Source organism: Myiozetetes cayanensis, unplaced genomic scaffold (genome assembly GCF_022539395.1).
Source record: "Myiozetetes cayanensis isolate MyiCay16 unplaced genomic scaffold, myiCay2020 scf5-8, whole genome shotgun sequence".
NCBI classification, from domain to species: Eukaryota; Metazoa; Chordata; class Aves; order Passeriformes; family Tyrannidae; genus Myiozetetes; species Myiozetetes cayanensis.
The window spans coordinates 48,536,406-48,555,179 of NW_026087742.1; the positions used below are offsets into that span (position 1 = coordinate 48,536,406).

General features: G+C 40.3%; 1 protein-coding gene across 1 annotated transcript in view; it reads right to left on the minus strand.

Annotated features, from left to right (window-relative positions):
- STARD13 (StAR related lipid transfer domain containing 13) overlaps positions 1–18,774 on the minus strand; it is a 286,747-nt gene that overhangs the window by 212,265 nt on the left and 55,708 nt on the right. The window contains exons 3-4 of the mRNA XM_050332439.1: positions 4,059–4,205; positions 341–475 (exon numbers count right to left, since the gene is read on the minus strand). Of these exons, the coding sequence (XP_050188396.1) occupies positions 341–475; positions 4,059–4,205 (282 nt within the window). The remainder of the gene's footprint in view (positions 1–340; positions 476–4,058; positions 4,206–18,774) is intronic.

Genomic DNA, 18,774 nt, shown 5'->3' on the forward strand with positions numbered 1-18,774 from the left:
ATCACATCCATCTTCCAGATGAGATGAATTACTCTTTAGAAGTGCCTGTTTCTTTCTACAGACTACAAAGGTGATCCAAGTGACTAGTTCAAATGTAGTAGTTTTCATTAGTGGTCTAAAATCATATTAGATGAATCCCACAGCCCTGGTGTCCCATTAACTCAAATCTGACTAAACTTTTATCTATACCTGTTTTGCAAACCAAACTCCTCCGTGTAGTGTAATATTTACAGAATAAATTACTTGGAAGAAATGCACAATTTTAATGAAAAATAGTAACTTTTGAGATTACTGAACCTAAAAGTCAGAAAATGTTGTAAATAATGCTGTATCTACTTACATCAGTTTTAGGTCGTGCTCCAGTTGACACTGGGTAAGGTAAACAGTCTAGATCCTGGTAGTCTCCTCTTTTATTTTTCCAAGATCCCTTTTCTTGATGATCTCCATAAAAGCCTGTCTCTACTTGAATAGGGCACTGTAAGAGAATTTTAAAAACCCTATAAATAAAGGCAAGTTATAAATGTTTTTTATGTAAAGTCTAAGATAAGAAGTTGGAATTTTATCTTTTTAAAGCTTTTTTTCTTCTGATGCAAGGTAAACATTTGGCTTCAATCTTTTTTCTTAAAACAACATGCTGCATCATTTTTACATTTTGCTAAGTTAGACATCCAGATATTATATGAAGTCCTTTCCATAACAGCCAGTAAATGTAACCGGAGAACTAATCAACAGTAGTACACCTTCCTAAACATCAGGGAATGGAATCACTTCCTAGGAAGAGAAATGGTTTTACTCAGATTATTTAAAACTATATTTTTATTTCATGTTTATTTTTCTATCTTAAACAGAGACCCAGCAAATTCCCACTTTCAAATTACAAACTCTTAAGTTTCCAAATCCACTTTTCCTTATCACCCCAAATTTGGAGAGATCTCATTTGTCTGCTCCACTTCCACACCATTTTTTAAAAGATGCATGTCCTAACTCTGGGCCTAACACTGAATGCAGTGGTAGGAAGGGACCAACTGCACAACATTTCCCCCATGTATCCTGGTTTGCCCCAAAGGAATAACCGGGTGGGTGAGCAAGAAACAATACATGCTGCAATCCAGCAGAATCCGTACTAGGAACAATCAGGGACACAGGATCATGGGCTCTCTGCAGAGCAGTCCGAAGCTGTTGAGAACAACCATTCAAATCAGCCCATTTTCTACATATACCCCTTCATAAGCGGACAAATTTGCTGCTGGTCTTCAACATGCTCTGCCTACTTCCCAGTTAGGTATATTTCTTAGGAATGTAAAATGTGAAAGCTTTGAAAAGGTGATAGAAGAACCAGTATGCGGCCCAAAAAAAGTTTAGAGATAATATACTACTGCAAAAAATTAGGAGAATGTGTAAGTTAAAGAAAAGATTTTGTTCAATTAAAGTCATATCTCTAATATAAGATGGGGTAATTATAATCAAACAGGATTCTCTGTCACTATCCATGAATGATAAAGGGCTAAAACTGAAAAAAATCACTATTCTCATTCTCTAGATCTTTTTCTGTATTGAAACTGAGTACAACATATCAAGTGGCAATGAAACAGATACATTAAACAACAGGGAAACACACTAAGTGCAGTAAGAGTGATTTATCTCTGATGTTTCATTTACAAAGTGCCTCCTTCTATGTTGCTAAGATTTTGGTTTTTTCAAAGCAAAGGTACAGGTTTTAGAAGAGCAGTACTATTAAATGTGTTTTTCCAGAACTAGTAGTTTTACTGTTAGTACACTGAGGCAGTCCTGGTTTTTGCACTTTTATCATGTATTTATTGCACTGGTGAGAGAATGCTGCAGAAAATGATTTGGTTACAGATGATTATTTTTAACATCTTTTTTAGGTCAGATACTGAGGAATCTAGTCAGTGCTACTGCCCCATACCATTTCTCAACAAAAAACTGACCAGTAGTAGCTCGTGGTTTACACAGATGTAAAGACAGCCCACTCCCTAACATTAATCTAAAAGTCATTATGTTTTAGAAAACACCTTAAATTTGTTCACCAAAATACTGCAAGACTCCCTACTCTCACCCAATAAGTCTCATAATATTTATTAATCCAGTCAAGTTTCATTAGAAAATATTTAGGCTTCTTCTGTAAAATTTTTGTTCAAATGAGTATTATTAATAACAGATACCATCACAACAGAATAATGTAAAGAATAATAAAATATCAAAGTGTTACTTCTGTAAACAGATGAAAAATCCTTCAGCAGAAAACTAGCTGGCTCAACCTAGTGATTAAATTTCAAAATGTATTTCTGAGACATAGCATTTGTCATGAGAAATAAAAACTCTGTCATCTGTTAAAAATTGTCCACACCCTCAAGGGACCAATTTTCAGAGCAGCAGCTCCAACAAACCATGTTGCTATTTATACAGTAGTCACCTGCTTTGGAGATCTTGGGTCTACAAAGTTGGCTTTACATCTCTGAACACCTAAAAACATTTCAATCATAATTTCTTGCATCAGTACCCAGTTTATATAATAAAAATAGGATAAAATCATATGAAGAACCCATAACTGCTTTGTCATTTTACAGAACCCAAATTTACTTAGCTACTAGTAAACATATGTTTGAGATAGGCCATTTTTCTATTCAATTTCATTTTAAGTGACAAGACTAAAATATTTGATATGTGTGGAACAAATTACAAGCTATAGCAAGAAATATGGACCAAATAGCAAGAATTGATAGAAGATAAATTACTCATACAACTTGTATGAATATAAGACTTTGTTAGTTTTTCCACTGCAACTGTCATTTTGAGATCTACAGTATCTGTTTCTTCACAGTAAGTTTATGGAGAGTTTTATGAGGATCTGTTTCTCTTCTTTGACTATAAGTAAGACTAAGTCCACCCATTTTGAGGCAAATTTTACTTTCAGGCACAAAAGCAGATTACACTGCTACTGTATTTTGACGGAAGACATTGAGCATTCTCCTGCAAGAAGACAGAACATGGTTCATTAATAGGCAAATTAATTATGAAATTAATTCAGTTGGATAGAGCTGGTTCTGACTTGCTGACACGTACAATAAGAAAGAAATGAGAGACAGTCATGGCCACTCTGTTACTAACACTCTGTAGAATATGAAAACACATATTGTAAAGTGCAACACCAAGATGCAAGATTCTGAACATCCCACCTTGAGAGACATGAACATTTACATTGTGATGATCCACACAGACACTTACTTTCAGACTTGCTTTTACAAAATGAAGCAGCACTGAAACAGCAGTGACAGAAAAAACATTCAGAAAAACTCACCTTTTAGGAATTTCAAGCCAATACTAACATTCAGAGCTGCAGATCCAAACAACTCTATCTTAAGAACTGACTTTAATCATAGCCTGAAGCAGAGAACTAATGCTTCCACTTCTCATGCTGTTCACCCTCCCGTTACTTCCTCCTATAAAAGCCCTTGCTTATTCAAAAACTACTAGAATAATATCACTATATCCTTAGTCCTATTTGCCCTCCAAATAAAACCTTAAGAAACTGTCATCAACTGATGACAACTGTCATCACAAAATATTCCTAAATAGAGGAATGAAGGTCTAAACCAAATATTCAGATAAAATAAAGAAAAATACTAATTCAATTATTAATGAAGATACAGTGTCTCTCTTGCTGTCATATCTTTAAATAAATACAAAAATAGTAAGCATTAATAGGCTAGCACTGAGACTTCAACAGTATTCTGAAAAAAACTATCCCATGCAAATACCTCTCCAAAAAAAAAAAAAAAAAAGGTGTTTATGGATTTTAAGCCATTTTGACAGAAATGTCACCTTTTTTAGAAGTTTTGCCCTATCACATTTCTGATCATTTGGCCATGAGTTGTCTAATGAAATTAGAGATTTCATTATTATTGAGTGAAAACAGTAACACCCTTGAGCCTGAGCTCCTCAGCCTATTCACAAACACAACTAAAACTTAAAACTATGGCATGAGGAGCGTTACAGTTAAACGTTAAAGAACATATATGACACGCACACATTCTTACCAGTTGCTTGTGCCTTTTAGAAGAAGGAGTACTAGAGGGAGAAGAGCCACCACTCAGAGCTTCTTCAATATCTAAGTTCAACTGTTCCAGTTTCTTCATAAGCCATGACATAGAGTCTGTCCATTCAGATTCTTTTTCTGGTTGGGTCTAAAAGAAATCAAACATATGTGAAGCCTTGAAACATTCAAGTTGTTTATAACTTGAAGGTTCTCCCATTCTCTTCCAGCCCCCTAGGAAAAAGATAACCAGTTCTTTCCCTGTCCTTAAGTAACTTTTTGCCATTTAGAAAGCTTCGATTATCACTTCAATCTCCATGACACACATTCATAGCTGTCCTTCATACTCAAATGATTACACCCTACTTCTGTGTATCTGAATGACTTTGTAACACTTCATCTTGGGCGACCCACTGCCAGCTCAAGCTAAGCACAACCAAGATCAAAACTAGAGTAACTTTAACATCTCTTCCTTAAGCCACTTCTGTTTTAGCATCTCTCTGCTAATTGCTTCTTGTCAATAAGAATCAGAACGTTGAGGGTCATCATGTGTACTATATTATATTCCTTACTATATTCCAGACTTGTCAAATCTTGCAGCTTTCTCCTGCCCCCATGGTGGTAATGCTTTACTTGTCACTTTTTCACTTGGATCCATCTTCCCCTTTTATCTGAACTGCTTCACTGTATTACGAAAACTTTAATCCGTTCAAGTGTAACTGACAAAAGTGCTTCTCTTATTCCTCAAAGTACTTTCCAGTGACTCTCCTTAAGCATCTTTCCATGGCAGTACACTGCTGCATTATGCCTTGTTTTCCTTATTTACATGACTTCTTAAGATCCACTAGAAAAAAACAGTAACACTGACCTCCCTGTCATCACAGGCAGCTACTGCTTCCCAGATTAGTCTCTGTCCTGAAGATATTTCATTTCTGTCATCTTCCTTACTTTCACAAACAATACCTATCTTTGCACAGAGGTTAATTCCATAACGAGTATGAGCACACAAACAGTAATAATGTGTTTGCATCCTGCCATAATCCTAAAAGCATCATACCAACACTCCTCAAAACCTAGCAAAGTTAGATTATTATTCTTCTCTGATAAATCTTCATGGTGATTTGTTTCCTTATAAGGGTTCCATGAGTGGGACAGAAAGATACTTTTAATTTGTTCACTATTATAGAAAAAAAGTTTTACAAATGGAATCCAGGAGGTTCACTCCAGTATTACAGTGACATACATTATTACTGATGGAATTGCTTGTCTTCAGCACAGTAACTAAGAGTAAGGCCCCAGATCACCAGACACTGACTCCTGTATTACAAACAGGTGCATGTTCCCTTCAGAGGGGCTAGAATTATCTTAGTAGGGATTGTTTAAAAGCACAGAAAATTAAATATCCAATTTTTAGTTTTCCAAATCTTTATATGGAATGTTCCAATTTTTTGCAACATCTGAGTATTTTTCCTGAAGTGCTGTTGTAAGTGCTAAGCTGTATTTCAACTCTGTAGCTATTACATTTTTTTAAAAGAGATACTTTGCTTCCCATTGTCTTCCCAACCATTTCAAAGTAAAATTCAGGACGTTCCACAGAAAATGAGTATCAAAAGACCCTCTTCACATTGAATCCATTCTGAGTGAGATGATCCTACATAGAAAAGGCGTATGTTGATATATGTCTAAAACACTCATTTGTAAACAAAGTAAAGATTCTACATTTTCCTGTGGTTATGCTTCCTCACATACTGATCTTTCCAATACTAAAGAATGCTCAAAAAGTGACTCAACAAGGACCAAACATGAAATTCCATCAACAATGAACGTATAAAGTCTGTGAAAATCTAATATGAATGTTCCATTTCTCAACAGAGTTAAACGAAAAGGAGCTGTAAGAATGTGCTTTCTTACTTATCAGGGGTAAACAATTCGGAAGCAACAAGCACACAGAGAAATGAGTAAAGTGTATTTGATTTCTGTGAGCTAGTAAAAAATTGTACTTGCCAGGTGACAAACATTGAAGGCTACGTTAGAAGTTCGGATTTTTGAGTTCAATAAGAAATAGGAGCAACTTCCTCACATGCAAACAGTCCACTTTCTGTTCCACAACAGAAGAGTATTTTGGGGGATGTTGGAGAGGTGTCTCTAGTTTAGCATTTTCCACAGAAAATACAAAGATGAAAATTCATGAAGACTTTTAAGAAAGACTTCGAAATATTTCTAAGACACTTCAAATGCATGTAACAGTACACACGATATTGCATTACAATAAAAAATACAGCTCCATGCATAGGGAAGCACATTTTACCTTTATCTGGACAAATATTTACCTACTGGAACAATACCCCCAGCATTCACTAATATTCTTCCAAACGTCTGTATGAGCCAAATCCCCTTATTTTTATAAATTTCTTGTTTTAATGCAACAGAACTCAAACCACAGTAATTTCTTAAAAATACAAGTCCTAAGCAGTTTCCTCAAACTGTAAATCTCCTAGCATTCTCCATTCAGTTCTTTTTTTTTTTTCTTAGTTCAGTAAGACTGTATATTGTGTCTATTAAGGGATGAGGAAAAAGATGGGGTTTTATTATCCTTGAAGATAAAGGCAAATGGGCCTAGTTAACAAATGCCATTCACTAATTGGAAATTTGGCACAAAAGCACCATTTGGAACAAATGCTGATTGGCTACGTATTTCAAAGGTTGCCTGAAATTCCTGCTAAACAGCAAAAACCTGATGCTACTTACATTCAAAAATATATAGCCTGCACAGTAGGACATCTGGCCAGTGAATAAATTCTGCCTAATCCATTCATGAGGGACACAGCTCCCCAGTGTTCAGCCCCAGTAACTAGGTTGGACACTATCAAAGTGCTCAGAAGATCTGAGTATCAGTGTTTCCTGCCCATAGCAACTGTAGAGGCAGTAGGTCAGGGTATCTTTGGAAGCTTTTGTGTCTTGCCCTTCAGAAGGAAAAAAATCTCACTCTAAATTATCTAAGAATCATGGCCTGCTTTATTAATTGTTTTTTCCCCTAAAAGGTTTACAGGGAGAACACTCCTTTCCATATATTCTCAAGGTCTCCTTTCTTTGTTGGAGCCATATCCATTCAGCAACATATAGGAATGCTGTTACCTTTTGAAGAACCTGAAAACATAGAGACAGAAGTGCATTACAGAAATAACTTTTATTAATTAATACTTTATTAATGCTATGTTAGAATCACAGAATCATTCAGTTTGGAAAAGACCTTTAAGATCACCGTCCAACCTTTAAGATCAAGTCCCACCATTAATGGACTGCCAAATTCAGCACTGCCAAATCCACCACTAAACCAAGTCCCTCTGTGCCACATCTTAAACACCTCCAGGGATGGTGACTTCACCACTTCCCTGTGCAGCCTGTTCCAATGCTTGATGACCCTTCTGGTGAAGAAATTTTTCCTAATATCCAATCTAAAACTCCCATGGTGTAATTTGAGACAATTTCTTCTTGTTCTATCTTAGACAGATGAGCAGTAGTAGAAAGTGTGCTGGAGAATACCTCAATAAACAAATGTTTCAAGGTGACACAACATTGTCTACTCAGGCTAGATTACAAAAAAAAGACCAAACCAAACAAAGAAAACTCCCCAGCAACATCATTGTCAGTGGGAAATATAAAATTAAGTGATATACACTTCCTTAAAACAGTTACACAAGCAGTATATTACTTCAGATAGCTGTTGTATAAAAGAACTAACCCAACTGCTTAAGATTTACTAAAACACATTTAGCAATCAGCCAGACATAAAACTTAGTTGTAGGTTGCTACATCCTTCCAGCAACCACAGTCTATTTCAGAACGGCAAGCTTAAGCATTTTGTTATGTGTACACATTCATATGTATACCTATTCTGTATTCCCTTGCACAGCTGAATTTCATTACCATCAATAACAAATTAGAGATAAAACAGGGTGCAAGATTGTGCTCAATCATCCAAATACTTAATTGCTCTTTTCTTACATGGAGAAGAAAGTACATTCCAGTCATTCGAATGTTTGTGCCTTTTGGACCAAAGGCTTCTGCACACTGTTTTTCAGTTTTCAAGTGTTCTTCACTAATCTTATTCAGCAAAAACATCTGTGATAAAAGGCATACTTGTTCCAATGTTATGCAATAGGCATAACAGCTGCAAGCAAATCTAAATTTAAACTGAAAGAATGCGGCAGCATTGAACAAGTCCATATAGAACACTCAAGGGTCACAATGCCAGACCTCATCCTATACCGGAAGCAGAAAGGCTTCCCACGTGAAGGGCTATGAGAAAATTACACAACTCTAAATTTATCTGATAATTTGTGGCTTTCACTTCATAACCTTCAATAGGTCCAATTGTTCTGATAATTAATGTATTGTACAACTTTGAGTGATAGATCAGTAAGCTCCAAATAAAAAATATCAATGCTATTTAATCCTCCTCTCTATTAAATCTGCTCAGATAAAAATTCTCTCTGATGTACAGCCTAGATTGGCAAATAATGATTATGTGGAACAATTTCAGAGACCAAATATCATATTCTGCTCTTGCTGCACTGATGGGTCTCCTCTCTTCTCAAAAGAACCTCTCTGTAAAAGGTCTCTCAGCCACTGGGGGCTTTGCCTACAGGGACTGGGGGAGGAAGCCAGATTGATTCCCTGTGCAAAATCCTTAAAAAAAAAAAAAAAAAAGTAGTTAGAATACAAAGGACTCTTTTATTCTCAAAATAGATGTATGCATGCCTTCTGTATTGAAGATTAAATATTTCAAAGGGAATTTTCCTTCATATCCCACTATAGTGTTGCTGAAATACTTACAGAACTGTTAGATGGAAACTAATTTGTGGCACTTTCATCCTGAAAAGCAGGTAAGTAAAACTCAGCACTCAACAACTTTCCACTTCTAAGAATTGTATTGCTATATACCTGAAATTATCAAGAAAGTCTCTTCAATCTCTCAAGTCAGCAGGCAAAGCCATGCACACAGCTAGGTTGTTGGGAAAGCACTTCAGGGACATCACATAAAATTCAGAGAAATCTGGAACCTTCTGATCCCCAAAACGTTCACCTAAGATGGGCTACCAGGACCTCAGCAGTTTCCCAAAAGAAAAGCAACAGAAATACTAATATAAAGTCACATGTTAATCGGTTCTAAAGGAAAGACCATTTTCAAAATGAATCCTTTCCCCCCAGACCTACTAAATTTACCCTTCTTACAGACATCTGTGTATGGAGCTTTGTTTTTACTTCCTGTTGAGTTACTTTCTCCTTCATGCTTTCCTGCCTGAGGGCATGCTGCCTCGAGCTACTGATTACTTCAGACAGGTTTTCAGAAGTGACACAAACCATACCTGTATGAATGTGATAAAACCTTTTAAGTGTTTGATGCTCTAGGGCAAATTAAAATAATTTTTGAACTTAAGGTTATTTCTGGATTTTCCTAATTTCCCTTTACACACCTGCCTTCACTTCCTTTCACTAAGCTCAACTGTGTGTTTCTATAATTCTATGTGTCTGTTTTTAAGTACACCACTATGCCTTTGAATGATGAATACAGTACTATATAGAAAAATGTTGTGGAAATGCTCACTTCAAGATACAGAACAATAAGGATACATGCTTGGGTTTTTTTATTATTAAGATGCACACAACATGGGAGAAAAAGGAACTCAAAGAGGTGGTACTATGAAAAAATAATGTAACACTATCGTTACCTCATTTTATATATTTGACTATTTGACTTTTCAAAGGCAAAGTCAAAGTGGCTCAGAAATAGGCTAAATTACTTTTTATAATAGGTTTTAATCTTTCAGATAGTGAAATCGTAAATTTGGCTTTTAATTTGCAATCAACTCGTTGATCTTGCATAGTGATAATGTTCATTGTATAAAAGAAAACAAACACCTGAAGTCCTGTCTCTTTTTCAAGAGTTCCTGCATCAGTTCTAGGAGTATTGTTCTGAGCTAGGCAGGACAGTATCAATGAAGTCTTCCAAACACTAATTTATGGAAATATTTAGCAGATGAAGAAACCTGAGCTAGTTCTTAGGACTGAAAGCCATGAGCTGTATCAGCATGGTGCTTCATCCAAGACAAGAGGGAGAAATTGGAAGGGGAAAAAAGAGGAATTTATCTGAAGAAAAGCTATGGGGCAAAAAGGTTTTGGAAAAGAGTTGTACACTACTGCAGAAGTTTTAAAGCGCAGTAGCCCAGAGAGCCTAATATGAAAACTCTTGCAGCTTTGTTTTGTTTCTAGTAAAAGCAAATAGTTTTGTATTGTACTTCTCATTTAAAAAATAAAACAAAACAAAAAACCAAACACCAAAAAATGCCACGAACCCCCCCCAACTAAACCCAGCTTAAAACCCACCTAGTTGGTTTTAACAGCAAAATGTAATTTGGGGTTGCTCCAATGATTACATTTTCCTGATTCATAATACCTACAGCATCTCCACCTTGAAACAAACAATGATGTTGAGCAACACCAAATTTCACAAACAGGTTGTTTGACGAGACTGTTCTGGTGACACATGGTACAGAACTGGCACCTGAATGGCCAGACAGGCTGTCTTAATTGACATCTGCTCCTATTTCAGCACATGAATTATCCTCTTGGGTTATCCCACCTTCAGCTGCTTCAGAGCGGATGCCAGCTTATCATTTATCTATTCTACCATTTCCACCTTGCGAGGTGGAGGAAGTGAACTGCACTTCTTGTACCCCAAACACCTGCTTCAAGCAGTAGTCAATTCCTGATGCCATCAATTTGCATTCAGTTTGGCACTATCTGCAACAGTGGTTGTATCTGCACATCACAGTGACCATGAGTGTCAAAATAGTTTACATACATAGGTATTAGGACACATTTAATTTCTTCACAGAAAATTACTAACTTCAAAATCCACTAACTCTATGACTCCCTTGGAAAATGTAACCAACTTGTGCCTGTTCATAGAAGAGTATTTCCTGACAGTGCTTCCTGACTACTAAATGCTAGGTTTCAGACTGGGTTCAATGAGACTGAGATGTCTCATGCCATGAAATCCACAAAGTTACAGACCAGAATAGGTAACTTAGAGATCCTTCCTCCCACTGTGGTTAGTTGCACCTTTCGAGATTGGATACAGCTGTGGTGGTTTTGACCCTGGCTGGATTTCAAACACCCACTGAAAGCTGCTTTTTCCCCCCTTCTTCCCCCTCTGCTCTTTTCGGAAGAGAGGAAAAAAAAAATAGTCAGAGAATTTCTGAGTAGAGATAAGAGCTGGGAGAAGTCACTTACTGATCACAGGCGAAACAGACTCAAAGGGAATAGAACTTAAATTTATTGTTAACAAACTTAAACTAAAAGCTGAATTTATTGCTAATGAAATAAGAACTAAAGAGTAAAAGAATAAAACAGTCTTAAAGCACAACACCTTCCCTCCACCCTCTCCTTTCCTTCCATGTTCTCCCTCCTTCCCCCAGCAGTGCAGGGGATGGGGAAGGGGGGTCAGTTGTTTTTGAGTCCATGCTTCAGCAGCAGCTCTTGCCAATCTGCTGTCCTGTGGGTTACTTCTCCATGGGCTGCAAGGGGACAACTTGCTTCACCATGGTCTTCACCACGGATTACAGGGGGCCACATCTCTGAGTCCCTTCCCTGTTCCTGTGGGCGTCCCTCTCACAGGAGACAGTCCTTGATAGACCTCTCCAGCGCGAGTCCATCCCTCAGGCCACAGTTCTTCCCTACTCTGCTGTCCCTTGGGTCACGAATGAGCTGCATAAGCGTGGATCCCCCATAGCGCCACAAGTCCTATCCGGGACAACTTACTCCAGCGTAGGTTTCTCTCTCCATAGGCCACAGGTCTCCAGCAGGACTCATCTTAGGCCTCCCACAGAGTCTCAGCCTCCTCATCCATCCACCTGCCCCAGTGTAGGCTACTCCATGAGCTGCAGGGGGTGGTTTTCTCACCTCAGTAATCTTCCACAGGTGGCAGGAGTCTCAGTTTTAAGTCTTTCCCCTGCTGGAGGGGGAGAGGGGGGCCCCTGGGCCTCTCCTCCCCCCACCTGCTACACTGACCTTGGAGTCTACATTGGAGCTATCTCATGTTCTCCTCTGCTCTCTTCTCTGGCTGGAATTTCTTCTGCAATATGAGTTTTCTCTTCCTGTATTCTTAAACATGTTATCGCAGAAGTGCATACCATTGCTAGTAGTAGGGAGTCCATCCTGGAGCTGGCTATCATTGGCTTTTTCATAGAACAGCAAAAGCTTCTAGTAGCTTCTAACCAAAATCCTCTCTGTGGCACCCTATTACCAAAAATTCAGCCACTTGAGCCCATGACAACAGCTTAATCTGTTTCTTAGAGTTACCTTTTCAGAAAACACTACGGTTAGAGCTATCCAGGATGTGTTAGACCTGGGCTCAGCTTCACCCTTGGCCTAACGCATTTAATACGCATTAAGGGGAAGGGGATGTACTTCTGAGTGACAGAGAAACACCAGGAAATACTAGCACTTGAGAAAACAACAGGAAAATACCTATAAATTTTCCCAAAGATATTAGGGAGGGTTCACCCAAAAGGTGATGCAGCCTATAGCCCAGCTGAAGTGCCTCTACACCAATGCATACAGCACGGGAAACAAGCAAGTAGAATTGGAAACCATGGTGCAACTAAAAAAATATGACCTATCACGGAAACACTGTGGGACAAAACTGTAATACTGCATTCAAAGACTGCAAGCTTTTCAGAAGACAAGCAGTGAAGGAGGGGCAGCAGTGTTGCACTCTGTGTTAAAGAAGGGATAGATTGTTAAAAGCTGCTTCTGAGAAACAGTCATGAACAGGTTGAGAGCCTGTGGGTAAAAATCAAGGACAGGACCAACAAAAGATGGTGGGACCACCAACAAAAGGTGGTGGGGGTCTGACCAGGGGGAGCTCAAGAACAAGGCCTCCTGCTTCAGGTACAAAAAACATCACACTCACAAGCTCTCATCCTGATGGAGGACTTGAAATACTCAGACATCTGCTGAAAAGCAACACAGCTGGCTATACCAAATACAGGAGACTTCTGCACTACATCAGTGACAGTGTTCTGGTCCAGGTATTGAACATAAGAACCAGATGAGAAGGGTTACTGGACCTGGTGCTCATGAATGCGGATTTGCTTATTATTTGGGTTAAGACTGGAGGCAGTCTGGGCTGTTGTGACCATGCCTTCGTTGAGTTTGGGTTCTCAAGGAATACAGGACTGGCAAGAATCAGTCAGGACCCAAAACTTGGGAAGAGGACACCAGTAGTGAAAAGAAGTATGAACTATAGAACAGTAACAGCAGATAAAAGGGATAATAATAGGATGGTATACCTGACAATAATTTTGTGACCCATGTAACACAACCCTATGAAGATTAAAGCAAACTTTGGGGACAAGCCTTTAAAATTGCTAAGGGAAAAGCCACCAGTAGACTTATCTGCAGCATAAAGCAGTGGAGCCTCAGGAGAGGAAGCACTTGTGCATTACTCCTGGACCTAGAATGAAGTAAGCTGTGTGGTGCGCCCCAGTTTGGAGCAGTGGAAACACTATCCCATGCTGAGCAACAGGAGCCAACGTGAGTACCCCCCTCCCCTTGTTATTTCACTGTTATCTGGGGTTTTGTTTAGTATTTATCGGTAAAGCAATAACCTCATTTAATACAGTAGGTGAATTAAGCAAGGATTTGTCTGCTTCCTTCCACACCAGCAGCCACGATGATCAGTCACAGCTGTCAGAGCGCACTGGGACAGCAGTTGGTGCTCTGCCTGTGGGCACTTCAAAGCACCGAGAGCTGTGAATCCATCCCCACATGCTGGTGCCAGGGCTGCCCTGGCAATCCAACATACAAGCTGACTCACTTCTTCTAAAAATATCAGTGTCAGTGTTTCCTTGAAGAACTCTGGAGAAGATTCTAAAGATTAGGATGGTTAAGGATAAAGACAGCAGTCTAGTAATATATCTGACAATTTTCTAGTTGCAAATAAAGAACACATATTGAAACACCAAGTGCCAGAATACTTTTATTTAAAAGCCCCATATAGATAACCCTAGCACTTTTTTCCTTGAAATAGCAACATCCTTGTTTTCATTTATTGGAATTTTAAATACATACATTGAAAGGATTCCCAAGAAAACTGGTACTAGAGATTGTCTCCAAGTACTATGGAACTTCAGCTATTCATTATTTTCCAGGTTAAGTTGCTTCTTTGGTATCCACATTACACAGAAAAATATGACTTGGAAAACCACTACTGATAAATATGGAACTTGTAAAATAACAGCAATACTGTCATCATATTTATGACAAGCTATCAAACAAAAACCCAAATCTCACTGAAGAGAATAAAAATAATATTCTTTCCAAAATTGACAAGCATTCATGGAGCTCTGCCAAAGCCGACATTATTCCCTGCCCATGTTCTTGCAATGCACTTTTGAGAAGATACACTGTTAGCAATCCACTTGGAAGCAGAAATCTGAATTTAACAAAGAAAATAATAAGCAAAAGGCACCTTCTGGAACTAAAGAATACTTAAGGACAAAGATGGGAAAGCCTGGAAGAAGGGATGATATTTTTAGTGGCTAAGAATGGGTGGTGATGGGGCAAAAAATGTAATATGAATTTCTGAGAGGACAAGAGAATAGATAGTAATTGAAATAATGTAAACCTTCTAAATTATCTCCTGAACCAATTTTCATCAAGCTAACAATGAAGAGAGGGCATTAATCCCAGGCCCAAAAGAGTAATTAGGCATGATTCCCAGATCTCCACTGGAAGTCTGACACCCAAGTATCCAGGTTTAACCACTAAGCTTCAGTATTATTCAAAAACAATTTAGATGCCATCTATGGATTTGCTGTGATGGAAGTATTTAATCATATGTTTGAATGCATTTTTAAAATTCATTACTCTATTAACCATTCTTGAAACTCTTGAAATTTCCATTCATGCCAACTTACACTTATGTTAAATAACAGCAAAAAAATTATGAAAAGCTACAGCTTGTGTATCTTGTGTACAAAAGCTTCATCCATTTCCCTGTATTACTGTGAGGTTGGTGAGGTACTGGAACAAGTTACCCACAGTAGCTGGGGATGCCCCATCCCTGGAAGTGTTCAAGACCTCGGTTGGATGGAGCTCTGAGCAACCTGGTCTAGTGAAGGGTGTCCCAGCCCAGAGTAGCTGGGCTGGAACTAAATGATCTCTTAGGTCCCTTTCAACCCAAACCATTGTATCATTCCATAGTGTTATTACCAATATAATTCCACTAAAGTTCTTGTGCTTGCCTCAAAATAACATGGACTTGTACGTCTTATAACACCTGGGTATCATCACACAGAATGAGACGCTTATGACAGACACACTCTTAATGCCACATCAGAGTTAGAAACTTAATTTTGCAACAGCAGCTCTTGCAGCAGCAGGGAACGTGCCTGTGACTGGGACACAAGACAGTAGCACCATCCCACGAAAGGCTGCACAAAGGCTTTTTCCTCCAAATATCACACAGCGGAGAAAGAACAAAGAAAGGCTTTCTTCAGTCTAAAAAGGGCTTGCTAGCATTACGATCTGTAGGTCACCGGATTTCTCCCAAACCCTCCAAATAAACTGGAAGTGGCATTCTTTACAAAAAAAAGTGCTGCTTTTCCCGATCCTTCTCTTGGGAGTAGCACTATTTCGCACACAAAAACCAAAACCAAACCAAACAAACAAACAAAATGAAAAAACCAAAGTAACAAAAAAACCCACCAAAATTAACCACGGGTCGTGTCCACACCCTTGTGCTCAAGGGCACAGCACAGTGGCAGGCGGGACAAGGCGGGGGCCGGCACGTCCCGCTGGGCGGGGCGCAGGCGAGGCGCGGGGGGCTCGGGGCACCTCCCGGGGGCAGACGCGCCTCGCGGCGACCCCGTGGCGCGGCCGGGGAGAGCTCGCCCCGCCGTGCCGGCAGCGGGGCAAGGTTGAGGGGAAGGAGGCGGCAGCGGCTGCGGGAGCGGCGGCGCCTGCCCGAGCGGGGGTGGCCGATGGGGGTGCGGCCGATGGGGGAACGACCGGACCTTCCCGTCCTCCCGGCCAACAATGGCGGCGCGCGCGCCAAGCGGCCCCGGCCCCGCCCCCTCGCGGGGCTCTCGCGCGGCCGCGGGACACGGCGAGGGGCGGGGCGCGCGCCGGGGCCAGCGCCCCGAGGTGCGCGCGCAGCTCATCCCTCCCCCCCTCCCCTTTTTCCCTTTCCGTTCGCGCTGCTGTGACGTCACCGCGCTGGGCGGGGCCGCGCCGGGAGGGCGGGGGCGGCGGCCGCCGGCGGCTCGCGGGGCGGCAGCGCCACCTGGCGGGCGGCGCCGCGCGGGCCGAGGGCGCCCCCTGGCGGCCCCGGGGGGGCAGCGCCGCGCTCCGCGCTGGGGGGCGGTGTGAGGGGAGCAGCCGCAGCCAGCGGGGAGCGGCTGCCCCAGCGGGCGAGGCTGAGCCCCGGAGCCGCCGCCCCCTGCCCTTCGTAGCACCCCCACCAGGGGCGGGGGCGAGGGGCCGCCGGCGTGCCCTAGACCGTGAGGTACCGCAGAGCTCGCCCTGCCGCGAGCCCATCCCGGGAGCCTCTCCTGTGGTATGAGAACTGTCACAGCCGGGGCTGTCTTTCCCCCTCCATGAACTAACTCTTCCATAGCGCCCTGCCTCAGTTTCCCCATATGCCAGACCTGCCCCATGCCTTGGCTGGGCGTGCGGAGCCCGCTGCTGATTTCTTGGCTGCACACCTAGGCGGAGGTAGACAAGGCTTAAAAGTAATCGAAACACAATCAGATTTTCCAGTTCTGGGCTCCTCAGTACAAGAGAGACATGATGCTCCTGGAGCAGACTCAGGAGGGCTACAAAGCTGATCAAAAGACTGGAGCATCTCTCTTGTGAGGAAAGACTGAGAGAGCTGGGCTTGTTCAGCCTTGCAAAGAGACGACTGAGAGAGGACCTTATCAATGTCTGTAAATATTTAAAGGGAGGATGTCAAGAATACGCAACCAGGCTCTCCTCAGTGGTGCCGAGTAATAGGACAAAGGGACACTGCAGAAAGTGATGCACAGGAAGTTCCACCTGGACACAAGGATGAACTTCTTTACTGTGCGGGTGACCATGCTCTGGATCGGATCCCAGAGAGGTTGTGGAGTCTCCCTTGCTGGAAATATTTTCAGAAATATTTCTGCAATTGCACACATTGGTGGGAAGTTCTTGCTTTTGCGTTCAAGGCTACAGTTACTGCCACACAAGTATTGCACTTAAAATTGGCTAACTGCACCTCTAAATAGCTACACACATTTCTGAAAATTAAATCTGTAATTTTCTACACAGTCAATCTACCCCTCTGTCATAGCTGGCAGATGTCAGTAAGTTGTGCTCAGTCGAGACTGATTCTGTTCAACTTCAGGAATAAAATTATGTCAAGTCTGAGACATTGTTAGATTGCCTTGATTTCAGTAGTTTTTTGAATAATGGGAACTGCATGGATAATGTCAGACAGTTACCAATGTAAAGCTTACCCAGATTTTCAAAGTTGGGCAGCATTGTCTGTCAGAAGCTCATGACTCTGAAATCATTTGTGTTTGAACCATTTAATTGTACCACAGTTTGCCTTTGGTCATTTGATGACTTTTATTAGCAGTGAGACAGCCCGAGCTCAGCTTTGATATTTGAACTCAAAAGGAGACTCCAGACAAGGGAGAAAATTTTTCAAACTCCTAGACTTCATCACAGCTCAAGAGAGGAATATCTAAAATTAAGCATTTCTGAAAACATCTAAGATTTGCTTACTTGGTTTGATGTATTAAAATGAGCCTGAATGGGCAGATTTGGACAATCTCATCTTTTATCTTTCTGGTGATACAAAAGGTTTTTCTTCAAAGTCAACTATGGAGGAATGAAAGGGAAGAACACAAGTAGGGAGGAAGAACAGAAATTCTGGATACTACAAGCCAAAGTCAGGCTGTAATTGCAGTTCCTTTAATTACCAAGAGTGAAGCCTGGCAATGCATCAGATCCAGATGTGGAGGATCAGCCTCCTATCTTGACATCATGACACTCAGGAGAAACTGGTAGCATAGAGAATCAAAGCTCTGAAGAATGAATTTGAATCACATTATAGCACTCCTGGTGGTGGGGAAACAATTTTGTTTGTGGTCCTTTGTTGTTTAGTTCAATACAAATAAGAATAAATAATATTCCAATTGCTATTCTTCCTTAATAAATAAAACTGAAACATATTGCTCCTCATCAATCAAAATATTTTTAAATACCCTTTAAAAATTAGTTTCTTAATTTTTTCTTCCGAATGGTCTAGTTTTCTAATTTCATTTACTTTTTGTAATAGATCCTTCCTAACTTTTCATCATTGGAATTTATAGTTTAATTAACATGCTAAATATACATTTTCCTCCAAGTCTCTCCTATTATATATTAGTAGTACTTATAGGTAAAGTAGTTATACTCTAAGTGCTTCTTTTATATTCTCTCTCTTTTTTTTTTTTTCCTTTGTGTTTTAAGAGGACAAAGTCATACTGTTCTGGCTTTGTGTTGCTCAGCTGCTGTGACATGTCTCCATTGAATTTTGAAAGTACTGATACCATCATGCCAGTTTGAAATGGCAAGAAATCAAAGAGATCAAAGTTTAATCAAACTTTGTAGCTGTATAGACACAGCTACAGAGACATCAGATG